At 52.1% G+C, this 27704-nt stretch overlaps 1 protein-coding gene across 12 annotated transcripts in view; it reads right to left on the bottom strand.

Annotated features, from left to right (window-relative positions):
- Window positions 1–27704, bottom strand: part of CACNA1C (calcium voltage-gated channel subunit alpha1 C) — a 579936-nt gene that overhangs the window by 175100 nt on the left and 377132 nt on the right. For all 12 annotated transcript variants that reach the window (XM_036252393.1, XM_036252392.1, XM_036252383.1 and 9 more), the window contains exon 6: window positions 5820–5978. In XM_036252393.1, the coding sequence (XP_036108286.1) occupies window positions 5820–5978 (159 nt within the window). The remainder of the gene's footprint in view (window positions 1–5819; window positions 5979–27704) is intronic.

Genomic DNA, 27704 nt, shown 5'->3' with positions numbered 1-27704 from the left:
CGAAGAGAGGATTCTTCAGAGAACGGCGTTCAACAGCATGGCTGGAACTATATGCTGGATTGTGTCTCCTCAGCCTTTTTTCTTTTCTCCCTCTCTTGGTAGCTGCTTTATGGAAATGCAATGTACATTTCTTACAGTCATGAATGCAAATGCACAGCTCAGTTATTTTTAGTAAGTTTATGTAGCCGTGTAGCCGTCACCACAATTTCAGCACACTCCCACCATCCTCCGCAATTCCGGTGTGCCTGTTCGCAGTCCGCGCCTGCTCCTGGCCCCGCAACCTGGTCTGCACGTCGTCTCCACGGCTTTGCCTTTCCAGGAACTTCACGCACGTTTCCTTGTCCATCCTCGGCCCCCTCGCCGGCGGGCGTCTGGACTGTTTCCGGGTGTAGGCTGTTGTGAACACAGCCGCTTCCTGGCTTCGTCTTGGCCTGTGCTTCCGGTTCCCGTGGGTCTCTGTGCGGTGACCAAGGTGTAGGGGTCTGCATCGCTGGTCCCTGAGCTGTCTGAGAAAAGGACGGTCCACACTGACCCCCAACTCCAGACGCTGGCTCCCAGGAGGGTCCCTTCACGGAGCTGAACTTGAGTCAATTTTCTGTAACTTGAAATTCCAACATCTTTGGAGATCTGGATGTGAGCTTAGACTAGGGAGGCCATCGAAGGAGGGAAACGAAACAATGAATACCAAACCCGAAGAACTAAGGAAAAAATAGATAACAAGTTGCTAAAAATGGAGAGTCGAGAGACGGGCAAACCAAGAACCCAGCGGATGATGACCTCTGCTGGGCTCTCACCCATTCTCACGAAAGCTTTCTAGAATGATGTGCTCGGTCAAGGTCATGAAAGTGCGGGAGTAACATGAGAGACGGGACGAAAAGAGAAGGGAAAAAGAGAGGGGAAATGGCATCTCTTTTTCTCCTGCTCCGCTTTCTAGTGCAATAAAGATGCAACTGATCTTGGCATGGTGGTTGCTAATCGGACAGCTCCCCCTGTATTCTCAAGTCCTGAAATACGCAGAAATAAGGAAACCGTGAAGGATGGCAGAGTGAGTTCTGAACGTCCTCCAGGAAGGAAAACATATTCTGGGGTTTCACAAATATACGTCGAAAAGAAAATAGCATGAAGGGTAAGTGATCTTGTTACTAAAAGAGAAAGGGTTGGGATTCAGAAAGATTGTCTAAGGCTCAAGGGCCACTCTGTGGGTTTAAATCTGTCTTCAACAACAGTAAAAAAAGATATGAGAACAATTAAGAAGCAGTGATGACCTGGTAAAAATAGGTATCTATAAAAAGCAGTAAAGGGAACACTTGAAAAATGTGAACACACACAAATCAGCAGGTCCCTGTGACATGCCCCGGAGGCCGAGGGAAATGAGCTCCAACTGGAAAATGCGCTGTTTTTCCTCTGTGGGGTCACGAAGTCCCAGGGCGGGGAAGCAGGAACATGAAGGGGGAAGGAGAAACAAAGAGATGTGGGTGGCGGGAGATGGAGTCGTTCTAGAAAGCCCAAATTAAGTTCGCAGCAAAATAACGGAGGCCGGTTGGGGAGAGATTTTGGAAATGCGGTCAATACCAACGAGAGCGTGAAGTCCTGGGAGGGTGCCAGTCAGGGGTTCGAAGGAGAGATACCAGAGACAAAATCAATTACTGTTTTAGGACCCAATTTTGAGGAGTGAATAGAATGGAAGCGATTTCATTCCGAGGCTTTAGCCAACCCATTCTTTGCCAGTCTCAGGAGTAATTACTGTGCTTGGGCGAGCCATTCAGAGTGCCCTGGCTCGGCGCTCCATCAAGCAGATGGGACACCAGAAACAAAAGGTACCAGCCTGTGGGGATGTACCTGCGGGGGAGCCAGGAGGGCGCCTTCCAGACACCTCAGGGACTGGGGAAACAGTGCCTCCCCCAGGCCACCTCCCCAGGGCACTGGAGGACACCCTAGAGGCAGGAAAGTCGTCCACCTGGCCAGCTCTAGAGCATTCTTTATAGATTTTTCTAGGAAACAAGGCTCAAAATCCAATGTATTCTAAACTTGACAAGCACATAAAATTCAGTCTGAAAAATAATCTCAATGTATAACAAGGACTGGATGCCAATTCCATGAAAAACTCTTACAAGGGCTCACACACATTTTCGTATAATCTCAGTTTTCAGAAAATAGGGTAACCCAATCCAAAGTCTGAAATCTCAACAGGAAACACACCCTTTCCAAAGGTGGTACGGAGCCCTCCGAAACACAAATTGGTTTCCAAGGCGGCAGGGTACGGTTTTCCACTCTGGCTGCATCGAGTGTGTCCACATCCTCGCACATTCTCCCGCCTCAGCACGATAGCCGCCGCGTGGGTGGGAGGGGCCTGATGACAGCTGTGTCACGTCCCGTCGGGAACGATGGAATGGGTCCCTGGACTGTCACCAGACGTCAGATGGCAGGTTCAGAAAGAGGAGGTACGAGAGGTCTGACTGCAGTATTGGGGAACAATGGCTCCTGCAGCCACTTGCCTTGTGCCTCTTCCCAGCCAGGCTGCACACCGACAGCGGGGTCACCGTCCCGGAGGACCTGGCCTGGCTCCCCTCTTCGGAGCACTTCTCTTGGGGTCTGCTCTCTGACCACCTGGCTCCAGGGCTGATGGTCACTTATGTGATGAGTGCCACCTTCCCTCCTGAACTTGTGGGGTGAAGGTAAAACCCACCATGTAAATAATCTGATGCGTCTTCTGGTGGGAAGTGGGCAGCGTCTCACCCTGGGTACTTTTCCTGGTCCTGTTTACTGTCAAGAGTGGACCATAACGTGGCCCTGAATTGGCCACGGCACTTGGTGAGGTTGCTCGGGTTTTTACCCTAGAAGCAGGGAGGCCCTGAAACTGAGCATCCCCGAGGGGCTGTCTCACCGACTGTCCAGCTGTGGCCTGGGGCAGAGCCCCAGCCTGTCTCTCCCTTGTCGACCACGCCCACCACTGCCTGGCCATGTGGGGCCGCAGAGGCCTCAACAAAGCCCAGTGGCTTCCCACCAGCGTTCGGGGTTGCCTCCTAGCACAGACCCTTGGAAGACCCTGCCATCGGTGAAAACACAGTTTTGCTATTTTCCCAACAGGACAATAGAAACCGTGTGCAGTTTGGGGAACCGTGCCCATTAGCTACGAGGTGCACCGACACTGGGTTTCAGGGCGGGACTGCCACCTTTGGCTCTGTGGCAGGACTTCACCACTCCACTCTCCTCCATTTGGCACGATGTTGGTGAGAGCCCACTGTCCCCCACTGATGACTGATGGGGGCCTTTCAGATTCGACATCCAGTGACTGCCTGAGAAGTCTGGGTCAAAGGGTCATTGACCCCTTCAGTGCACCTTAGGCAGGACTCAGGACGAGCCCTAACGAAGCCACACGGTTCATACAGATATACTGGCTTGGGGCCAGCTCCCGATCGAACTGAACGTGAGCAGGGGTTTGAATGCAAGGGGAACATATTACTCATTGCCTTACTTGAGATTCCTTTAAGCAAGGCTGGAACCTCAGAACTTTAGCTAAAGGCAAGACCTGTTTGTTCCAGTATTAAAGAGCTTCTTTCTTTTTTTTTTTTTAACAGGATAGTTTATTTTATACAATTATGATCCAAGTAACTTGGAAATTCTCTCGAGCGTGAAAAGGAATGGTCTCCTATTAAACACTCTCCAGCAAAAAAGTAAACACGATTGTGTGAGCCTGTGATGTGGGGTTTATAGCTTTTTGTTTGTTTAGGGACTGTGGCCATGTGGCCATGACCTTGCCAGTGCTCAGTGTATCCAGGTCAGGCCATCCATTCTGGTCCCTGAATACGAATGATCCTTTTTACTCCTTGTTGTAAGATGATGTCCTTCCTCGGCCCTACAGCAAGAAGGGTCACATTGAATGCAATTCCTGGGTTGAACAGAAGTGAGAAGCAGTAGATGGACGCACGTGAGGGACCCTTCAATGCTTCAGACACGCCCCCTTTCTCCACCACGGCACCAACACCAAGGTGAAAGATGTTTAGAAAAAAATCTTGGGAAGTTTGACACTAGTAACCCCTTGGGGGTGTGTGTGTATTTTTTAAACACATTTTTATGTTAAACTACTTTATATGTGTCTTTAAAGCCTTGTCAATTTCTGTTGAAATGTTATTTATTTTTTTAGTCCTCACCAGAGGATATTTTTCTATTTATCTTCAGATAGAGTGGGGGGTGGGAGGGGAGAGAGAGAGGGAGAGAGATAGAAACATCAGTGTGAGAGGGACACATCAATTGGTTGCCACCCGCACGACCCCAATCGGGGCCAGGGATGAATCGCACCCGAGCTACGTGCCCTTGACCAGAATCAAACCTGCCGCTCTGGTCCGTGGGCTGACGCCCTACCGCTGAGCCAAACCGGCCAGGGCTGTTTAAATGTTTTTGTAAAGGTCACGCTGAGATTTGAGTAATTTGAGACAGCAGCTTGTAGCATACTCTGCAAGCCAGAACTTCAGATCTACTCAAGGAAGTGCTTCATGAGCCAGCACTGTTGTTAAATGTATCAATTTAAGGAAGGAACCTGGAGAGTGAAGTCTCAAAAGGGAAGGACTGCACAGTCCTGAGGCAGAGCGAAACCTTCCCCTGGAGGAGCAGAGTTTCCCCGCGGGTCCCACACCAGCCGGCTCCTCCCAGCACGAGCCAGGGGCCAGGCTTCTGCCCAGGGACGGAGAAGCAGAGAACACGAAGAGCAGAGAAGCCAGGGTCAGCCCCGAGGACGCAAAGCTCCTAGCCTGCTGGTTACAGGCAAAGCTGCCCTCCGGGACGGGCTGTGATGGCACGAAACGCTGAAGAGCCGATAGAGCAGGGATCTCCAGTCCTCGGGTTAGTTCTGATTCTCCAAACATTCAAGGTGGCCCTGGCCGGTTTGGCTCAGCGGTTAGAGCGTCGGCCCGTGGACCAGAGAGACCCGGTCCGGTTCCTGCTAAGGGCATGTACCTCGGTTGCTGTTTGTCCCCAGCCACGCTTGGGGTTGTGTGGGTGGCAACCACTCGATGTGTCGCTCTCACATCGATGTTTCTCTCTCTCTCTTCCTCCCTCTCTCCCTCCCGCTCTATCTAAAGATAAATGCAAAAATGTCCTCGGGTGAGGATTAAAACAAACAAACAAACAAACAAACAAACAAACAAAAACATTCAAGGTTGGCTAAGAGGTGTTTCTCAAATTGCACAGCTCATTTAAACAGTGTTTAGTAATGCTGGACAAAACTTGCATTTAGCTGTTTTTGGGTTTTTTTTAATCCTCACCCGAGGACATTTTTTCATTTTTTTGTTCAGATAGAGTGGGAGGGGGGGAGAGAGGAGGAGGGAGAGGAGGAGGAGGAGGAGGAGGAGGAGGAGGAGGAGGAGGAGGAGAGGAGTAGGAGGAGGAGAAGAAGAAGAAGAAGAAGAAGAAGAAGAAGAAGAAGAAGAAGAAAGAGAGAGAGAGAGAAACATCGACGTGAAAGGGACACATCGAGTGGCTGCCACCCACACAACCCAACCAGGGCCGGGGAAAAACCGCAACCGAGGTACGCGCCCTTAGCGGGAACCAAACCCGGGTCTCTCGACCGCAGGCCAACGCTCCAACCGCTGAGCCAAACCGGCCAGGGCACATTTAGCTATTTCAACAGAGATCTATTTCCATACAAACGAGAGTTACCAAGAGAAAAAGACCAGTCTCTGCCTGCCCCCTAACCACAGTATGGAGACACGAGCGCTGAATGGAGGGCCTTCCCGGGCCCCGCTGGTCAGGGGCAGCGGGGTCCCCGTGAACGGAAGGCAGTGACGACACAGTGGGGCTGGCCTGTCGGCTCCTTCCCTCACCTGCTATCCCCTCCTGGTTGTAGCAGGTCTTGTGCATCTTCCCCATGAAGAGCTCCAGGCCAATGATGGCGTAGATGATGATGACGAACAGCACCAGCAGGGCGATATGCAGCAGGGGGACCATGGCCTTGATGATGGAGTTCAGAACCACCTGGAGACCTACAAGGACAAACCACACAGTGGCCATGATGAGAACCCCAGCTCCCATGTGTCGAACCACATGCTGTCCTGGATGCAGGCTGACACGGTCGCACGCCATCTCCTCAGCACCTGTACCGGTGGTGTACCGCGAGCCCCTTCTTAGGGGAAGGAACTGACAGAGCAGGAACCTACATCTGGGTTGGCCTGACTCCAAACCTCTCTGGAGGTACATCCAAATGAAAGGCCGGGCAGGGCTGTATTTCCAAGGGGAAGAACATGTTTCACCCAGAACTATCCAGCTTTCTAAAACCCCTTCTTCTTCTTCTTCTCCTAGAGCAGCGTCTCGCTACCAGAGGGGCTCACGTTGACCAGAGGCGGCCGTGCAAGCACTTTGTGATCACGCCAGAGCCTACGGCTGGCCCGGCTGCTCTGAAACAGGGGAGCCTCGGGGTACCCATCAAGGGGGTGAGTCTGCCTTTGCCGAAACTGACCCCCCCCCCCCCGGGACACATCTGGGTGATGAGACCTCCGTGGTGCAGGAAATAGCTCTGAGAACGCCTTCTCTGGACTGTATGGACAGACCTCTCCCCCTCCAGTTTGTGACCAGGCCTCTCTCCCTCGGGACCTGGGTCTGAAGAACGTTGTAGCCCTCCATTCAAACACCCCGTCGAAGGACGTCTGTGTTCAACGGGCATGCAATTTCAGTTTTAGAAGATGAAGAAGTTGTAGAGATGGACGGTGGTGGTGATGGCCCCACAATGTGAATGAACTTAGTGCCACTGAACCGTATCCTTACAAATGGTTAAAATGGTAAATTATCTATATGTAGGTAGATAGACAGATATTTCCACAATAAAAAAATTTAAAGTGCCTAGATCCTTTCGAGAAAAAAAAGTAAGTGAAAAACTCTGTTCAGTACATGGTCTTGTCAGTGCACACCAAAGGACTGTAAGTTTGTACAGTTGGCTTATGGGGAGAAGGACCCCCTTACTTATAAGTTCAGCCATAAATAACACACCAAGAACCCGCCTCATTGAAAGGGGACGTTGCAAGTTTTCACTTGCAAATGCCAAGGCGGTCACTGGCCAGTCAGCTCAGATTGCCCCAGTCCCAGGAAAGCTTTCTGTTGGCAGTGAGCACACCGTCTTCACGCCCCAGAACAGCTGTGGGGGAAGGGCAGGCGCTCCCTCCTTATATCTAAGTCAGCTGTGCAGGAAATCTTGCGGGCCACTCTGGCACACGTACGGGACCCCACCTCTGGGTCACACCTCAGAGGGCACTGCCGTGTCTGAGACCCACCCACCATGGGCTTCTCTAAGTACGGGGAGCTTCACCCCCGTGTCCACCCCCTCCCTGCTCTCTGGCAAACAAAGGCTGGGTCACCGGCTCCCCAGACCGCAGGGCGGTCGCGGGCACTTGGTGATCCGGTGGAGAGGGCTTCACAAGGGTAGGTAGAAGAATTCCCCCGGCCATAGCCGAGCTGGGAGAGAAAAAATATAGAGAAGAGAAGAGCTGGAACCACGTTACCTGTGAATTAAGGAGTGTTTTGCAGCCTCCTCTTAAACGAGATGTTTTCAGATCCCAATGATTCCATTAATTAGCATGTTGTACACACAGCGGTAAAGTACGTGAAGCCAGAAGTTGAAAACTGAACTGCAAAACGGCGTTCAGAGGTGTCTGCTGCAGGGAGAGCGCTCCACGTTCTACTCCCAGAGGGGAGGGCACCCCTGCGGGCTACAGGCCCAGGGGCCTTTGTTTTCAGGCCTGCAGGGCCACAGCCTCAGATGGCAGGAAAGTAGTGGGAGACACAGGATGGGAACTGTCCCCTGTGCCGCAGCCGGGGCTCTGCTCTTAGGTAAACCAAGACCCTTCTCAGGCCCCCTAAGGCCCTGGAGGGCCCGGCCGCCCACTTCTCCACCCACTTCCATCCCCTGTCCCTTACTCTTTGGACTCCCAGTTAAACAGCTTTTCTTTTAACTCAAACACGCCATACTTCCATCCACTACCAGCCGTCACAAATGCGGTCCCTCAGCTAGAACGCTTTTCCGTAATTCCCTCCTACCTCCCCTTTGCCTCTCAGCCCAAACCCCTCTCCCCAGGGACCCTTCCCCAAGCACCCGGACCAGGGACGTTTCCTTTCTTGTATGTCTTCTTGGAACCCGCTCCTGTTCTCTGGAGCACGCCTCTCAGTTAGAATCACACGCTCATGAAGTCATTTTGTGTCTGTTTTTTTTTTTTTTTATCCTCACCCGAGGATATTTTTCCATTTTTTGTACAGACAGAGTGGGAGGGAGAGAGAGGAAGGGAGAGAGAGAGAAACATCGACGTGAAGGGACACATCGAGTGACTGCCACCCGCACGACCAACCAGGGCCGGGGACAAACTGCAACCGAAGTACGTGCCCTTAGCGGGAACCGAACCCGGGTCTCTCCGGACCGCAGGCCGATGCTCTAACCGCTGAGCCAAACTGGCCAGGGCTTGTTGTTGTTTTTTTTTTAACATTTTCATCTGTCTCTCACTTTGGGCTGCGTTTTGTGCAGACGGACCTGTCCCTTCTTTGCACCACCTGGAGGCTGTGTGCAGGGAGCCTGGAGGCTGTGTGCAGGGAGCCTGGAGGCTGTGTGCAGGGAGCCTGGAGGCTGTGTGCAGGGAGCCTGGAGGCTGTGTGCAGGGGGCCTGGAGGCTGTGTGCAGGGGGCCTGGAGGCTGTGTGCAGGGGGCCTGGAGGCTGTGTGCAGGGGGCCTGGAGGCTGTGTGCAGGGGGCCTGGAGGCTGTGTGCAGGGGGCCTGGAGGCTGTGTGCAGGGGGCCTGGAGGCTGTGTGCAGGGTGCCTGGAGGCTGTGTGCAGGGGGCCTGGAGGCTGTGTGCAGGGGGCCTGGAGGCTGTGTGCAGGGGGCCTGGAGGCTGTGTGCAGGGAGCCTGGAGGCTGTGTGCAGGGAGCCTGGAGGCTGTGTGCAGGGAGCCTGGAGGCTGTGTGCAGGGAGCCTGGAGGCTGTGTGCAGGGAGCCTGGAGGCTGTGTGCAGGGGGCCTGGAGGCTGTGTGCAGGGGGCCTGGAGGCTGTGTGCAGGGAGCCTGGAGGCTGTGTGCAGGGAGCCTGGAGGCTCTGTGCAGGGAGCCTGGAGGCTGTGTGCAGGGAGCCTGGAGGCTGTGTGCAGGGAGCCTGGAGGCTGTGTGCAGGGAGCCTGGAGGCTCTGTGCAGGGAGCCTGGAGGCTCTGTGCAGGGAGCCTGGAGGCTCTGTGCAGGGAGCCTGGAGGCTGTGTGCAGGGAGCCTGGAGGCTCTGTGCAGGGGGCCTGGAGGCTCTGTGCAGGGGGCCTGGAGGCTGTGTGCAGGGTGCCTGGAGGCTGTGTGCAGGGTGCCTGGAGGCTGTGTGCAGGGGGCCTGGAGGCTGTGTGCAGGGAGCCTGGAGGCTCTGTGCAGGGAGCCTGGAGGCTGTGTGCAGGGAGCCTGGAGGCTGTGTGCAGGGAGCCTGGAGGCTCTGTGCAGGGAGCCTGGAGGCTGTGTGCAGGGAGCCTGGAGGCTGTGTGCAGGGAGCCTGGAGGCTGTGTGCAGGGAGCCTGGAGGCTGTGTGCAGGGGGCCTGGAGGCTGTGTGCAGGGGGCCTGGAGGCTGTGTGCAGGGGGCCTGGAGGCTGTGTGCAGGGGGCCTGGAGGCTGTGTGCAGGGAGCCTGGAGGCTGTGTGCAGGGAGCCTGGAGGCTGTGTGCAGGGAGCCTGGAGGCTGTGTGCAGGGAGCCTGGAGGCTCTGTGCAGGGGGCCTGGAGGCTGTGTGCAGGGGGCCTGGAGGCTGTGTGCAGGGGGCCTGGAGGCTGTGTGCAGGGGGCCTGGAGGCTGTGTGCAGGGGGCCTGGAGGCTGTGTGCAGGGAGCCTGGAGGCTGTGTGCAGGGGGCCTGGAGGCTGTGTGCAGGGCGCCTGGAGGCTGTGTGCAGGGAGCCTGGAGGCTCTGTGCAGGGAGCCTGGAGGCTCTGTGCAGGGGGCCTGGAGGCTGTGTGCAGGGAGCCTGGAGGCTGGAGGCTCTGTGCAGGGAGCCTGGAGGCTCTGTGCAGGGGGCCTGGAGGCTCTGTGCAGGGGGCCTGGAGGCTCTGTGCAGGGGGCCTGGAGGCTCTGTGCAGGGAGCCTGGAGGCTGTGTGCAGGGAGCCTGGAGGCTGTGTGCAGGGAGCCTGGAGGCTGTGTGCAGGGAGCCTGGAGGCTGTGTGCAGGGAGCCTGGAGGCTGTGTGCAGGGAGCCTGGAGGCTCTGTGCAGGGAGCCTGGAGGCTCTGTGCAGGGAGCCTGGAGGCTCTGTGCAGGGGGCCTGGAGACTTTGTGCAGGGGGCCTGGAGGCTGTGTGCAGGGGGCCTGGAGGCTGTGTGCAGGGGGCCTGGAGGCTGTGTGCAGGGAGCCTGGAGGCTGTGTGCAGGGAGCCTGGAGGCTGTGTGCAGGGGGCCTGGAGGCTCTGTGCAGGGGGCCTGGAGGCTCTGTGCAGGGGGCCTGGAGGCTCTGTGCAGGGAGCCTGGAGGCTCTGTGCAGGGAGCCTGGAGGCTCTGTGCAGGGAGCCTGGAGGCTCTGTGCAGGGAGCCTGGAGGCTGTGTGCAGGGAGCCTGGAGGCTGTGTGCAGGGAGTCTGCGGACAGGCAAGGATGTGGATGGCTGGGAGTTTTCAGGGTTCCGCAGACCCAGGCAGAGACTACTGAGAGGTCCACAAAGAGTCCAAAAGGAAATCAGAGCAGCCTGGGGGCTTCCTTTCAGCCCAAGGATGCCACCGAGTTCCTAAAGGATGCTGGTCCCCTGTCTGGTCTCTGTTGGCGGCCACCTCGCCCACCTGAGCGCGCAGGTCAGCAGACGGATCCCCCAGACTCCTCCTTCCATCAGTGACAAGTCCTGCCGGTTTGGTTCTGAATATTTCAGACAAGTTAAATTATTTCTACTATATAAATAACATGCTAAATATAGAGAAAGTGGAAAATACTTATTATAGAGAAGCTAGAAAACACAGGGAAGCAAAAAGGAGAAAGAAATTGCCCATTATCTCACCACCCAGACATAACCACTGTTAGCCACTTGCTATATTTTTTGGACGTGTTGGCCCATGACTCCTTCTCCTCCTCTCTAACCCCTTGGTGTCCATCATTCGGTTAACTGGTCTCCCTCCGCTGTTTTGCCCAATCTTCGCGCCGCAGTTCCCGTAACGAAGTCCTCCAATGACTCCCATCACCTAGATACAATCCACCTGCCTCCTGCCAGTCTGACCACATCTGATTCTAGTTGATATGTAATACACCAAACCGTCTGAACTTCTGTGGCTCTGTGCCTCCCCATCTCAGCACATGCTGTTCCCCCCACCTAGAATGCCGTTCCTTGCGGAAGGGCCCCTGGAGCCTCACCTCGTCCCTGTGCACAGTCAGTGCTCACAGAGCTAAATCTCACTCGGAAGCGCAGGCTGGCTTCAGAAGACAGAAGCCTCAGGGATGAAAGAACTGGAAACCACGTCCTTCAATGATCTTTGGAAGGAACCGAAGTGTATTGTCAGGAAGTGATCAGCCTCGTGGAATGGGAACCAGCACAGGCAGGGAGGGCGATATCAACGATGTCCACGGCGGTTTGAGAAGGAGGAGCTGGATGAATTCTGTAGGACCTCAGGGACGGATCTAGGACCAACTAGGAAGTATTCAGAATGGATTTAGGTTCAACGCAAACAGAAACTGTCCAAGAAACAGACCTGTGTGAAGGTGGTGTGGGAGGCTTTAAGAGGTAGTAGGTGCCGCATCCTCAGAGGTACTCAAACATTCACTGAATAGGTTCTGCAGGAGGTGCACTGCGGGGGGTTCAGCCACTGGGCGGAGGATTTCCTGGACACCTCACTAACATGTTTTGAAGACTTACCATGGGTCACACGAGGTTCTCAACACCCCACCTGACATATTCCATGGCCTCCTGGCAACAACCCCATGAAGTAGGTACTGTTACTAATCATATCCTACAGCGGAGAAAAGAGAGTCCTAGAGAGGCTCAATGGCCTGCCCATAGTCACGCAGCTGGTGACTGGCGGCATGAAGTTTAGTGCCAGGTGGACTGGCTCCGAGCTGGTGGGCTTCACCACTGCTAAATGCCTCCCGATGCCCCCAGACTGTGGTTCTCAGCCCCCATGCTCTGTCTATAAAGCAGGAGCACAAGCTTACAACCTCTATCAGGAAGGTGAGGTGCCTAGTCCCTGCTTCCTGGAGGGTCCAGAGGTTCCCAAGGCTAGTCCCGGGACGGACTTCTAGGTTCTGCCTGCGCTCTTCATAAGAATCTGTCTCTGAAGGCCTGGATGCTTAATAGCTTCTTCTTGGAATTGGCCCCCAGCTGTCCCACAAACAGCTCCTCCAGCTCAAGTTCTAATCTGGACAACACGGTCACGCTTCTGCACCCAAGTGTTCTCGGACAGGTCATGCTTACAGCTGGTGCACAATTGCTAGGCCCTTCTTCTGGCTGGCGGATCAGCGTGGTGGAAGTAAACGAGCCCTTGATAAGCCCGGTGACGCCCTGTGAACACAAGATCATAAGGCCCACACAGACACCGATTCTACTCTCCTCACCCAAAATCAGAATTCAAGATCTGACGACCAGCACGAGTCTCATGGACAGGCTATTTGAGGTGAAGACTATGATACTGGAATGTGTGCAACATACAGTTCCACAGAGGTTAGCATATAATCTAGAAATGCAGTCTCTCATGTCAGGTGACCTCCCTTCCAGGGAGGTGGGGCTTTGGGAAGTAGCATTATTGCATGCTGGGATTAGGAAAAGGACAGAGACAGAGCCTGGCTAACACACGTGACTTCCTTTTCTCCCTCTTAGGTTGCTGTAGGGCCCTCCGGTCAAAAGTCTTCCTTCCGGGGTCCAACTTGAAAATTCCAGGTTAGGGAAGACCTCATGGATCTGCTTATATAACTTGTTCTGTCTTTCCTTAAAATATCAAGAGAAACCACCAATTATGGAAAGCAAAACCTGGCATCCGCCTTTCAGAGAGTGTTGAGACTACCCTGAAGATGCCCAGGTTGACCAAAGTTGGTGCTTTAACAACTGTCACACAACCCACCGTGATGGATGCATGGCTGAGATACAACACATTCTTTCGTTTTATTCAAGAGCATCCCACAAGCCCTGCTTTTCGTGATGGACTGCTCTGCTCTGGGCCCCAGGGGTGATGTCAGAAAGGAGTTTGAAAATGACTTTATGAGTACGAGCCCGAGAAAAGAGGAGAATGAAATGTACTAGCACCAAAAGGTAGGGCGCAGAAGTGTCTGATCGAGAGTTCTGTTCTCTTCATGCAGACTCGACTCCCATCCTCCTTCTTCTAAATTCAAATTTTAAGCAATTCTGGTACAAAATGCGAAGGGGAAAGGGAGACGACATTGAGGAGCCCGAATTAGAGATCTTTGCTAATGTTAATTTGATTTCACTATTCGGATTCTATGTTGACTTACAACATTTTTGTTGGTGGCTAGGAATGTACATTTCGTGTTCCCCAGTATTCAGACTCCATGGTTCCAGACAAGCGTCAGGGAAGCAATAAAACTGATCCAGGAGGTCTGAGCACAGAATCCATAAGGAAACCAAGCTGAACGTCACTGAACTGGAAGAGAAGTTGGATTTGGTGTGGTGGGGGTGGTAGATCCAAGCTTTTCATAGATGGACTCAAAGTGTGTCAGAACAGGAAGAGGACTTTGGAATCACCCAACTAGATGCCTTAATTTTCACGCCTTCAAAGGATATTTATTGAGCTTTGTTGTCTGGGCTACCTGCTGTGTTAGTGATGGGGACACAGTGGTGAATAAAAGACCCTCCGGCCTTTCTCCCACGGAGCTTGTAATGGAAGCCAAACATTAATCAAATAATCACAAAGTTGACATATGATTACAAACTCTGCTAAGATCTTTCATGGAACAGAGGGTATCATAAGGGTCCCCCTTTAGCACGGAGAGCAGAGGACAGCTTCCTCGGAACCAGGAGGCGTGAGGTGAAGGCTGGACCATGAAGGTGAAGAGGACCTGGCCACCCGAGTGGGCAGAAGGCGGGTCTCGGCAGAGGCCTCTGAAAGTTCCAGGGGAGGAAAGTTGCCTGGCTGATGTTGGAGACTCATGGGAGACCCAGGCTCCCATCTGTCAGCCTCCTGGCCTCATGCTTTCCTTGCCTTTGTTCTGCCTCTTTAAAACAAACAAACAAACAAACAAACAAACAAATAAACAAACAAACAAACGCCTGAAAGGAGATCTGGGGAACCAGTTACTGCTTCTGTGTGATTTCTGAGGACGTGACGCAGAAATCACTTTCGCCTTCAGAGCAAACAATTCAGGAAGCGTGGAACAAGGGCTCTCCTGACAACTTCCTCATTTGTGAAGCGGAGGAAACAGTCCCCATCCTCAGCCACAGAGGGGCAGGGAGGGCAGGGAACCGGCCGAGAGCCCCCCACTGCTCAGCTGGCCTCGGGGCCACCTTTTCACCAAGCTCTCAGCAGGTCCACCCCACGGGACAGCCGCGGCTCTGCCCGAGGTGCTGCCGGACGGCCAGCCTAGACGGAGAGAGGTGCCCTTAACCCCAGACCTGGACAACTTCTCAAAGGGCACAGACCCCCTCCTGGAGCAGTCAGTTTCTCTGCTGACTCAGGACGCTGTCGTTAGGAAGACACGTCCCCATGTCCAGGGCAGGGGAGGGCTCAGGACTGCCCTTGCTGGGCCACGCCCAGGGTTAGACAACAACTTCTTTTTAAAAAATACACGTTTTCATTGATTTGAGAGAGAGAGAGGAAAGGAGAGGGAGAAAGAGAGAAACACGGATGAGAGAGGAACATCGACTGGCTCTCTCCCGCACGCCCCCGACTGGGGATCAAGCCCCAAACCTGGGCACATGCCCTGACTGGAATCAAACCGCCACCTCTCGGTGCTCTGGATGACGCTCAGCCAGCTGAGCCGCAGGTTTGAGGAAGCTGCTGTCCTCTCCTTGCAGAATGGTGCCTGGAAAGCATACCACGCAATCCAGAGGTCTGCCTCGCCGATGGCTAACCGAGAGGCTGGCCTCCACATTACCCACATCAAATGAGATGACAGTCGGTCCGCGGCGAGCCACCCCGAGCTTCCCTCCCACCTCTCCCCGGACTTGGATGCAGAGGAAGGCAGAGAACCGGGCCAAGAGTCCTCTACTGTTCGGCGGGCCCGGGGCCACCTTCGGGCCACAGTCTGGAAGAGCTATATTCCCATTCACACAGCTGCTCAAGTAAAGAACGCTGTTTCTACCATGTCTCCAGCCCGCCGGACCTCACTCACCTTGAACCTGGGTCACTCATTTTGAGGAAGTAGAGACGAAACACAGCCTCCCCCAGGAGGGAATCTAGAATGACTCTTCCCTCCTTCAGACGCCTTCTCCCTGAGTCTGCCCTGATGGCAATGCCGTGCCGCCGGAGGAGCCCCTCCCCCGTGGAGAGGAACCCGTGCACCCAGATGCTAGAAAGCGCTTCCTCCAAGGGTGAAGGCTGCCCCTCGCCCGCACCACAGACAGCTACGCACCCCCACCTGGGAGCGTCCTGAGCACTACGAGGTGCCCTGCCAGCTGCTGCAGAGCTGGGCCAGGAAGGGCAGGGCCGTGCAGTGGTTAAAGCACAGGGGCCCCTGGAACCAAACGACTGGGTTCAATCCCGGCTCCACCCCGTCTCAGCGTGTGACCTCGGACAAGCTATCTGACCTCACCTAAAAGCCAGGATGATCACAGTCCCTCCCTTATAAGGTTGCTGTGGGAATTAAACAAGTCAATTCATGTCAAATGCTCAGAACAAAGTCTGGCCCCTCGAAATGCCCTCATTTCCGTAGGTGTGGGGAGGTCATCTGTCGGTGGAACCCCGGAGCAGGAAACGTGCACATGGGTCTCCTGGGATTTGGTTAAAATGCAGATTTTGATTTGTTTCCTCTGGGGTGCGACCTGGGTTCTGCATTTCTGACCAGGCCCCAGGTGATCCCCAAGCTGCCGTCCCACTGACCAAGCTTTGGGAAGCGAGGCCCCCGAGCTCACCCGCCTTGCTGGGAGGCCGCAGCCTCGGCGGCCTGGCGGGGTCTGCGGCGCCCACACAGCCACGGGACTTTCCCTGCAGCGGGAGGTCCTTGTGACATCACTCTGGTCAGGTCCCTTATGTAGTCGGTGCAGCGTGTGGAGCCAATGTGGGGTGCAGAAATGCCACCCTCTAACTGGCACGAGGGTCCTACAGGGTCGGACACTAAAGTGTTTATTCTATTTTTACTTTTTTCCTAAATACGTGATCACTGCGGAGCTAGGCAGGGACACTGGCCGAGACCGCGGCACTGGAGAGCAGCAGGAACGAAGGCTTCTCTCCTTCCAGCCGCAACAAGCTGTCCCACAGAGTCCTGGAAGGGCCCTGCCGACGGCGGCCCACTGCTGCCACGTGACAGGCAGGAGCGGCGCAGCATCAGTTCCCTCGGGACAGTGGCCTGCGTCACTGCCCTCGTACCCAGCCCCAGCCCCAGATGCTCCTTATGGCCTCCGACCGGCCAGTGCATGCCTTTGCCCCATGGATGGCAGTACTCTCCTCTCTCCTTGTCTCCATGACAAGGCACAATTTTAGTTCTCCCAGCTCCATCATTAGTTCTTTGCCTCCTTCCCTCCCTCCCTCCCTTCAGGACCTCTTTTAGTCCGAGGAATATTGCAAAGACAAAAGAGAGAAGTCCCTGCCCACGAGGAACCTTCAGCTCCGTGGAGAGGCAGACATGAAGACAGCTAATTGCACAAGAAGGTGATAATCTTCCTAAGACTTTGTCCACAGAACTGTGGCCGCGTGAAGGAGGGAGAGGCCACCGGAACCCGGGCGAGAGAGACAAGTTCTAGCCGAGTGGACAGGTGCGCTCTGCACATCAGGGGCCGGACCTTCTTTCTGCCCCTTCACCCCGTTAACCGTCTACCCTTTGGGTGTCTCTCTAAACCCTCCCTTTCTCAGGAAGGTCATTCACTTCACTACCTCCTAAAGGTTCCAGAGTCACCGTTGTGAGTCCAAATTCGCAATACATTTTCGTTGCCTTCTCTTTTGAGTCCAAGCAGTGCCTCTCCGTAAGCTAGCAGGCATTTCTGCTGGGTCTGCCATCTCCTTGTACTGGTGAATCTGAACCCGAACTCATGGCTCCTCACTGTAACTGGTGTCCACAGGCTCCGCCCTTGGTTACTTCTTCGCCAAATGCCAGCAGTGCTTCTCCCGTAGCAGCTGCTCATGCCGCGGCGGCCGCGCTGTTCTTGCCTCCCCTGTCTGGATTGCTGGGCGGGGCTTCCTGCCCCCGTTCCCTGCCCCCCAGCCCTTCTCATCATCACCCCACTACTCACCTAAAATCGCCCTGCTCAGCAACCCCTCCAACGTGATCTGCACATGGCAGGTACTCAGATTAATTCATAGAAAGAATAACACCAAGTTTACAAGTATCAGGATAGTGGAAACACATGGGAAGGAGAGCAATCGTGGAGAGAAGCATCTTGAGAGGAGCTGTGATGATTCCAGCCGCAGTGACCCACAGGGCAGGGTCTGGGGACAGACAACCCTGATCTCACTCTCCTCCTCGCTGCTGAGCTCCTGCTCTGCTCTCCATTCAAGGAAACCACCTGGAGCCAGAGACCAAGGCAGCCTTGTACTGTCATCTGTGCGGTCAGCCCCCGGCCAGAGAGCAGGTGGAGAAGGGTGGGGAGTGGGTGTGGTAGGGCAAATGGAACAGCGTAGGGCAGACAAAGAATGAACTTGGAGTAGTCGGCAAAGAGTTATTGGCTTTCTTTGTGGCACCATCACCATTCATTAAACCAGGAGGAAGTACCCTGTTCGTAGGGCTTCTGAGTTTTAGGAGCAAGGAGTCCCCTCCTCAGGAGGGTGATCAGATAAATGTCTAACTCATTAGCCAACTCCGGGTCCTCATCTTCCAAAGTGATATCTACAAATAAATTCTCTTCTCTCTCATCATCATCATAGTCATCATCATCATCACCATCATTTGACTGTGACTATTGACTGATGATTACTTCTGATCAACATGAACCAGTTTAGACCAGATAGAAAGTGGTAGGAAGAACTTCGCAGATCATGTTTTGTACCTTCATTTGACTAATAGAGCAACAGACACTTTTAATGGTTTCATAGGCTTGATGACTTTCAAAGGAAAATAGTCTTATAACTAGAAAACACGCGGTGCTCTCCTGGGTTAAAGAGCAGGTGACATTGAGATTCAAAGGCGCCTGAAACATTTTCTCTCTGGGAGAGAGTTTCTATGAAGGAGAAAATACCTCTTGCCTGATTGCTTTCCTGTAGTCTCAAGGTCTATTTGTTTTTTATCATGTTCTTATCAAAATGTCCTTATTCATTAAAGGTTTTCATTTATTTTTAATTGAACCTTTCCATGTTAATAAATTTCTGCATCCCACAAGTGGTTTGATGAACATTAAAGGAGGTTGTGGTCCTAGGAAAGAAATGGTGTATACTCTGTTGCCTAATAAATTAGAAACTATGACATTAATTAAAATATCAACCTTCATATTGAATTAATTTTTTTGTATTAGCAACAGGGGTTGAGATGAGAAAAAAAATAAGAGAAACCTTGATACTAGGAAAAATAAATAAATATGGCCAAATGGAGATAAGATGATCCAAAGCAAACAAAAATAATGATAATACCAGCCTCCTGTCTTGAGGACTCATTAGATGCTTTACATATATCATTTCATTTAGTTAATTGACTATTTTGATAAAGATAAATGAACTGAGACTTAAGTAAGACAAACAACTTGTCCAAAATTACACACCTTGTAAATGCTGAAGCTGGAGTTAAAAGCCAAGCCAACCTTACTTTATTTATTTATTTATTTTTATCCTCACCCGAGGACACCTTTCCATTTTTTGTTCAGGTAGAGTGGGAGGGAGAGAGAGGAACAGAGAGAGAGGAGAGAAACATCGATGTGAAGGGACACATCGAGTGGCTGCCACCCGCACGACCAACCAGGGCCGGGGACAAACTGCAACCGAGGTACGCGCACTTAGCGGGAACCGAACCCGGGTCTCTCCAGACCGCAGGCTGACGCTCTAACCGCTGAGCCAAACCGGCCAGGGCCCAACCTTACTTTAAATCCTCCACTCTTAGCCACTATCCAGGCAAAAATGGCAAACTCTCTACCCAACTTCCTGCCCCTGTGCTGCGGCAGATATCATTAAGAATGGCCTCTCTCCCTCTGGTCCCAGAGAGAGCTTTACAGTTCTTCTCAGCACCGTATCTCCCATGACAACACTGGTCAGTGGGCGTCACCGGATCGTGACTTGGCACGTGCGCCCCTTCCTGACTGGCGATAGACTGCATCCTTCAGCCATGGTCGGAACAGGAAGCAGACCTCTTTGGGTACCTGCTATGATGAAGATGCCTAGACCTGAACGTTTCCTTTTTTTAAAAAAACTTCTTGATAAACGATTTGTGAGACATAACATATACAGATGCATAAAAGAAATATATTACAGCCTATAATTGATCACAAAATAAATAGCTATGCAACTATCACACAGGTCAAGAAACAGAACATCGTCAGCTCCACAGAAGCCCAGCTCATGCCCCTTGCTAGGTGCTATCCTTCCTACATCAAGATAACCACTATATTATACTTAAATAACAAGGTAAAATGTAATTCACCACATTAATAAAAATTCATGAGTCTACCGATAGACTTAGAGAACAACATCTCATAAAATTCATCGTTTATTTCCCAATCATTTACATTGTTTTGAATTGTCGATGCTTTTGACTCTCTCTGCTTGATTCTCAGTATTTCTCCTCACCGCTCTACAGTTCAACAATTGTTTTCAGCTGGCCAAGTCTTCTTTTAAATCCATTCACTGCATTGTTCAAATTTACTATTGTATTCTTAATTTCCAAAATGTGCATATGTCTCTTTCCCATACCTTCTGGTTCCCGTGGGGCCCAGTGGTGCCGTCTCCCTGGTCACCTGAGCTGGGTGCTCCAGGGACGTTCTCTGTGTGGGCTGTGCGTGCTGTCCTGTTTAGCTGAGTCTTGACCGCTGTTGCCAAGTCAGTGGGAGGGACTGACCCTCGGTCTGGCTGCTGTGGGGAATGGGCAGGAGTGACTACAGCAGACAAGCTACTGTGCGGGGCTGACGCCATGAAGCGGGACTCTCTTTAGCGGGACTCTGGTGTCTACTGAGTCCACCCTTTGGATGTGTTGTTTGTGGAGCTGGTTGGTGGTACTCTGGGGAGGTCTGAAGCCAGCCACCAGGCGTGTTGGTCCTGGGCCTCCTGGGAGGGACTCCGATGCAGGCCAAGGTCAGCCACGGCCTGTGCCGGGCCAGGCCACCTGGTAGGAGCTTCGAAAGGTTCTGTAGAAGGTTCCCACCCATTCTGGGCTTCGAGGCGCCTGGGAGAGGCTATGCTGTGCACTGAAGCTGGCGGCCACTAGTGCCAGGCTTGGGGCTGCTTAGCAAGAGGTACATGGCAAGCTGAGCCAGATGCTGCTTGTTTGGGGTTTGTGAACCTTCGAGAGATTTAGGAAGGTCGGCACTGTGAGCTGAGACACGCTGTGTGAAAGCTGCTGGGAGGGTTCACGGCAGCCTGCGAGCTGGGTGGGGGGGTCCCAGGGAAGCACCAGGGCAGAGTGAACGGTGTCAGCCAAGTTGACAGGAAGCTCAGGTTTGGCACCCACCTGCACCTGCCAGCTGTGTGGGGGGAGGCTCGACAAAGGGAATGCTCCTTGACTGCCTGTCTCTGTGGCCAGCGGGGCTTGCGTTCTGGGCCCCACAGCACTATAATCATCACAAAGACAGTTCTTGGCAGGCTAGCAATGCCTCCACCTCCCCCTAACCCAGGGCACTACACAGACAGCAGACTAAAACCCACCCCAACCTTTCTGTGAAAGGCTATTTATTTGTCGAGAGCACCAGCCTGAGGGGCATGCTTCAGGTTGGCCATGAATGAAGAGGCTGCGGGTGTGCTCTCAGGGAGCATAGGCTGTGGGTGCCATCTGCGTGCTCTCCCTTGGCTCACTACCGCTTTCTGGTACCTCCCCTAAAGGAGATTATACCTAGTCTAACGCCCCAATTTTTGCAACTGTCGCCTAGGGAACACCTCCAGATTGCCTGGTCTGGAAGCCAGCAGGTCTTACAACTGGTTCCACGAGACTGTATATATTTGAATACTTTAAAAGCGAATGCCTGAGGGTCTGGCTTTCAATCTGCCTGAAACTAAGTGCTGACTAAGATCCCTTCCTTTGGAATATTGACAGATTTTGGAAGACCCTCAACAACCAGAAACTGTCTAGAGTAAATCAGCCTGTTTAAACAATTACACAGGCTTGTGTGACAACCAAAGCTAGAGCTAGGCTGAGAGATAAAATTCATCTCCTACACGAGGACACTCCTTTAAGACTGGGAGAGGCAGCTGTTTTGCCTACTACACAGAAACAAACACAGGGAGTCATGTAAAATAAGGAAGCAGGTGCATATGTTCCAAATGAAAGAACAAGAGAAAACCTAAGGAAAAAAAACAATAAATCAGAGATAAGTAATTTACTAGATAAAAATTTTAAAGTAATGGTCACAAAGATGATCACTGAAGTTGGGATAATATGGATGAACACAGTGAGATCTTCACCAGAGACAGAACAGGTAAGAAAGTAACAAGTAACAGACTAACCGTGCTGAATAATATAAGAACTGAACTGAAAATCACACTAGAAACTTCAACAGCAGACTAGAGGACGCAGAAAAAAGGGTCATTGATGTAGAAGACAGGGCAGTGTAACTCATCCAAATAGTACAGTAAAAACAAAAAATAATTTTAAAAAGTAGAGGTAACTTAAGGAATCTATTGGACAACATCAAGGAGAATAGCATTTTAATTAAAGGGTCCCCGAAGAAGAAAGACAGAGAAAGGGGTAGAAAACTTACTTAAAGTAATAATGACTGAAAACTTTCTTGACCTGAAGAAGGAAACAGTCATCCAGATCCGGGAAACTCTGAGAGTTCCAGTAGGATGAACCCCAAAAGATCCACACCAAGACACATGATAATTAAAATGTCAAATTAAATACAAAAAGAGAATCTTAAAAGCAGCATGAGATAATAAATGTGTTAAATACAGGGAACCCCCATAAGACTATCAGGAGATTTTTCAGCAGAAACTTGGTCAGCCAAAAGGGAGTGGTATGATATATTCAAAACACTAAGAGAAAAAATTTCAGCCAAAAATACTCAGTAAACTTATTCAGAATTAAAGGGAAAAGACTTAACAAAAAAAGCTAAAAGAGTTCATTAAAACTAAACCAACCTGACAAGAAATGTTAACAAAACTTATTTCAGCTGTAATAAATATGTATATATAGGGTGGGCAAAAGGAGGTTTATAGTTGTGAGAACATGAAGTACAGAGTTTATTCCATGAACATGGACTTTTTTGTCTTCTTCACTTTGTTTCAACAATGTGTTGTAGTTTTCAATATAATTAAAATGGCCATATTACTTAAAGCAATATACAGATTTCATGCAATCCCCATCAAGTTTTTATGGAATCATAAAAGACTTTGAACAGCCAAGCAATCCTGGGGGATGAGGGGAAGAGCAAAGCTGTAGGTATCACATGCTCTGACTTCAAATTATACTACAAAGCTATAATAATAAAAATAGCATGGTATTGGTAGAAAAACCGACACACAGACAATGGAATAGAATTAACAACCCCAAAATAAACCCTCATGTATATGAACCACAAAGTTTTTATAAAAGAGCCAAAAACATACAATGGAGAAAAGAAAGCCTCTTCAATAAATGTTTTGGGAAAACTGGAAAGCCACCTACAAAAGAATGAAACTAGACTGCTATTTGACACCATACACAAAAGTTAACTCAAAATGGATCGATGACCTACACATAGAAGAAAATATAGGTTCTACATTTATTAACCTTGGTCTCAGAGAGGATTTTATGAACTTGATCCCAAAGGCAAAGAGTAAAAGCAAAAATATACGAATGGGAATGTATCAAGATATGACGCTTCTGAACAGAAAAAAATAATCAACAAAACAAAAAGTCAACCAATTAAATGGATGGAAATATTTTCAAACAACACCTCCAATAAGGGTCTAATATCCAAAATATATAATAAATTCACACAACTCAAAACATAAAAACAAAACAATTGCACCGTCGTAAGTGTCTTACAAAATTGACCGTACAGGCCGGCCGGTGTGGCTCAGTGACTGAGCATCATCCCACGGACTGAGAGGTCCTGGTTCGATCCCTGGTCAGGGCACATGCCTGGGTTGTGGGCTCGATCCCCAGAAGGGGACATGCAGGAAGTAGCCTATTGATGTTTCTCTCTCTCCCTTCTTTTCTCTCTAAAATAATCAATAAAGAATATTGTTTTTAAATTGACTGTACACTTAAAATGTGTACACTTTACGGAATATGCATTATACCTCAATAAGGTTGATTTTATAGAAATCAAGTGTAAAAGTTCCCCTTCCTCCCGACAGTTTAACTTGGAGCCTGGGGCAAGTCGAAAGAAAGTTGGAGCCACAGGAATATTAGAATCTAACATTTGCTGAATGTTTCTTTTTTTTTATCCTCACCCGAGGACATTTTTCCATTTTTTGTTCAGATAGAGTGGGAAGGAGAGAGAGGAAGAGAGAGAGAAAGAGAAACATCGACGTGAAAAGGACACATCGAGTGGCTGCCACCCACACGACCAACCAGGGCCGGGGACAAACTGCAACCGAAGTACATGCCCTTAGCGGGAACTGAACCCGGGCCTCTCTGGACCATAGGCCAACGCTCTAACCACTGAGCCAAACTGGCCAGGGCTGCTGAATGCTTCTTATGTGCTGAGCCCATTTCTAACTGCTTTACAAGCACCTTCTTATGTCATCCTCACAACTCTTATGAGGTAAGTGCAATTTTAAGCCCCATTCATAGTCAGAAAAGCGAAGCCCATAGCTAATCATCGGCTCGGGGAATCTGAACCTAGCTAGTAGGACTCCGCATCGTATCCTCGCCCACTAGTTGTCGTGAATCAGTCCGAGGGAATGAGCCAAGGATAACAGGTACACGGGGCTCACGTTCTGTGTACTGATCACTTCATGGGACACTGAGCTCACTGGGTCTTCATTGCCTCTGCCCGCGCTTTTCTCTCCAGCACTCGTAAAGCATGGGTCACTTGCAAGCCTAAGAGGCCTTGGCATTGCCATTATTTTACGTTAAGTTGCAGTCACCTTGCTGCTGGCTGTTATTTCGTGTTTGGGGGTCTCTGGGGAAGGGCCGGGCACAAAGGAGAATCGATCGCGGAGCTTCCTGAGTTGAAGAAGCTCTCTTCTTCCATGAGTAACGCCGCCTGCCAGACCCTGGGTGCCGTGTGCTTGATGAACATGATGACCTACTGTGTGACATATTCTCCCGCCTCCGCACTGACTGCTACCGTACTGGGGAGCCGCAAGGGTGAAGGCATTTGCCAAAGGTCACACCCTGTCCGCGACTACCTCTACAGTTAGTGATTTTAAAAATGCTCAGGTCACTGCTGTTCTCTGTCGTTGAAGCACAGAATGTACTGCTCAGAAGAATTTCAGGGCTGATACAGTTTAACCCTTTCATTTCCCAGATGAGGAAACTGAGGGTCAGAGGTCAAAAGGCAAGGTCACATCTGTGGCCAGACTTAGAGTACTGGTCTCCTAACCTGCAGGCCCAGAGTGCCACCCCCATAAGTCCCTCAGGTGACAGTGATACCATTTCTCTTCAGATCCTGTGGCAAAGGGGTTCATGAACCCTGAAAACATAAAGGAGCCCAGCCGGTGCGGCTCAGTGGATTAAGGTCATCCCATGGACCGAGAGGTCCCGGTTCGATTCCCAGTCAGGGCACATGCCTGGGTTGTGGGCTCGATCCCCAGTAGGGGGCGTGCAGGAGGCAGCCGACTGATGGATCTCTTTCACATGGATGTTTCTCTCTCTCCCTTCCTCTCCTCTCCCTTCTTCTCTCTCTGAAAATCAATAAAAACACATTTAAAATAAACACATAAAGGAGCCAACCCTGGAATGATCAACTGTCCTCACTCTCCAAAGCTGGGTGGGCACCCTGCTGAGGAGGCTCTGTCCTTCTCCCAACAACAGGGGTGGGGATCCTGCCGGCCGTACCCCCAGACTGAAGAGTCTGAGCCCACCTCCACTCCCTCACCCCATCTCCACTACTCTAGGAGAAGCACTTGAGACTGTCTTTGCCTCTCTATAAATTGGGGATATTGTCCCTGCCCTCCTGCGCCACAGGGCCGATTCATCAACCAATAAAGCTCTTGGAATCTGAAGGCCACACTGACGCCCGATGTTGCTGTTAGAGGGGGCTCACCCAACATTCGTCACCACCTACACCGCCTCCTCAAATGGAAACGGGGCCTTCCGTCACTGGGGGAGTGTCTGTGGGCTCTGGTAAATTTGAGAAGTTACCGAGGGTTGGATGCAGTCTCTGACCTTGTTTTGTGAGTGGCTGCATGCAGAACACCAGGTAACAGACTCTCCAGGTTCGTCACATTCTGTTCCTGCCATTCCAGACCTTCTCAGTGAAAGTCCGCGACAGCAGGAACTGGGACTTCTGAAACACGTCCTCTGTTTAAATCCACTTGCTTTGCTGCTCTGGTCACCCGTCTTCCCTTACTCCCCCGTGCTGTGGCTCATCACGGTCCATAAAGTCTCTCTTCAAGAGAGAGATGCAAAAGAGGTGTTGCTAGAAGCTGGTGGGACTTTACAGGTAAAATCTTTCCCTGTGTCTGTAATACCCATTATTAATCTCACTCTGTAGATAAACTGAGGCAAAGCATGAAGCAGGGAACAGAAAGGTAGCCAGCAGAGCTGGGACTGTTACTGTACCCCTGCACTCCAGTCCAGGGGCCCCCTGGGAGGCTCCTGGAAGGGAGGGGACGAGAGGTGCCTAATCAGAGGAGAGAAGGGCTGTGGCAGGTCAGGAATCACGCTGGGTGACGGGGGACAGGGTGCATCAATTCCTAGGTGCAGTGAACCCGAAAGGCGTTGGGAGACTGGGGCAGGGAGTGTGGGACCCTATTCCAAATTCTGTCCTGAGTCTGATGGGCAAGGCATGCCCACACCAGCGAGCTAACTTCAGACTCCACAGCACAGCAGCCAGACCACCTGTTCGGAATGCTAAGAGGTCACGCCGTCCACAGCTGTGCTGCAGAGGGCTCTGCTCGGCCTGGGCAGACACAGACCAGGGCTGCCTGGGGCGGGGAGGTGGGAGGGAACACGGACTCCGCGGGGGCTCGCTTCCCTCTTGCAGTGATGTGAACTACTGTGCACGAGGGAGCTCTGTAACCTCCAAAGAGCCAAACCAGGCGGTCCCTTCAGGACGGCCTCAGACCCCTACAGATGGCGTAGGAATCAGAGCCCTGTCTGCCCGCCACCAGGTAGCCGGGTCACCTTGAGAAAGCCGTTTAGCTAGTCGGGCTGCCGTGCTCCTGTCTGTGGAAAGGGAGCTTGGTTGGACCAGATACCTGAAGTCTCTTCCCACTCAGACACTGACGCAGGAAGGGACCTCAGATGAGCGCAGGGCACAAGGCTTCACGACATCCCGCTTCAGCGAAGAGGTGAGCCCAGAAGACGCTGCAGGAAGGATTTCTGAGCGGGGCGGGCAGAGGGACAGGGCAGCCGTGGCCTTCTGAGAAGCGGAGTGAGGGATGGACTTAGGGGTGGCCTGTGCCCACATCCCTGTCCGTAGCCTTATAAGAGTCCCCTCATTTTGAAAAAAAATGTTTTTTCTTTATTGATTTTAGAGAGAGAGGAAGGGAGAGGGAGAGAGATAGAAACATCGATGAGAGAACATCGGTTAGCCGTGTCCTGCATGCCCCCCACTGGGGACCTGGCCCACAACCTGGGCATGTGCCCTGACCGGGAATCAAACTGGCGACCTCCTGTGCATGGGTCGACGCTCGGCCACTGAGCCACACTGGCCGGGCCCCTCATTTTGGTCTCAAGTCCTCTGACCTTTGTGACAGAAGGGGTGAAAGGCACAGGAAGCACTGCAGACACGAGGGAAAGAGGGCCGGAGTCGAGGAACTGCGAGGAGGTGAACAGAGTGGAGAGGCAAGAAGGCCCGCCGATGGCGAGGGGCACTGCCTAGTGCGGAGGGGAGGACGTGGGGGGAGGGAGGCGGCACAGAGGCCGGCCAGCCCAGGCCCCTCAAGTCACAGGTGTGACAGAAGTCCAGAGAAATGCCCTGCCCGGGCCACCGAGCTGGGCAGGAGCAGAGGTAAGGTCGCAGCCTGGGTTTTCTGCCCACTGTACCGCCTACATCACATGGGCACGTCAGGGCGTAAGTCACCCTGACGAGGAGTAAAGGTTGGTCTGGGAGGATGACAGGCCGTGGGAAAACCAGGGGGTGAGGTGGGAAGCAGTGTGGATCTTCTCTGGGACTCAGTTTCCAAATTGTGTACATTTCAGGGGGCCTGAATTACTTGATTTCTGAGTAGCAGCTCTAGACAGACGCCCCCCCCCCACATCCGGCGGGGGCAGGTGTCCACAAATGCAAGTGGGAGCAAGGAGCTGTGTGCAGGGCCGCCTCTGGTGCCCAGACCTTCTCCCTCCAGGTAGGCGGGCTTCCTCCTGCGCCCTAGAACTGTCCTGGGAGCCGTAACGGTGATTGCAAATCCACAGTCGCCCAACTTACCCAAGAGCAAATTTCAGGCAGGATGGCATGACTACTTCCGAACTATCCAAG

The sequence above is a fragment of the Molossus molossus genome, unplaced genomic scaffold (genome assembly GCF_014108415.1).
Source record: "Molossus molossus isolate mMolMol1 unplaced genomic scaffold, mMolMol1.p scaffold_m16_p_10, whole genome shotgun sequence".
NCBI lineage: Eukaryota > Metazoa > Chordata > Mammalia > Chiroptera > Molossidae > Molossus > Molossus molossus.
Note: the sequence above shows the minus strand (reverse complement) of the source record. Positions and strands in the feature narration are given on the sequence as shown.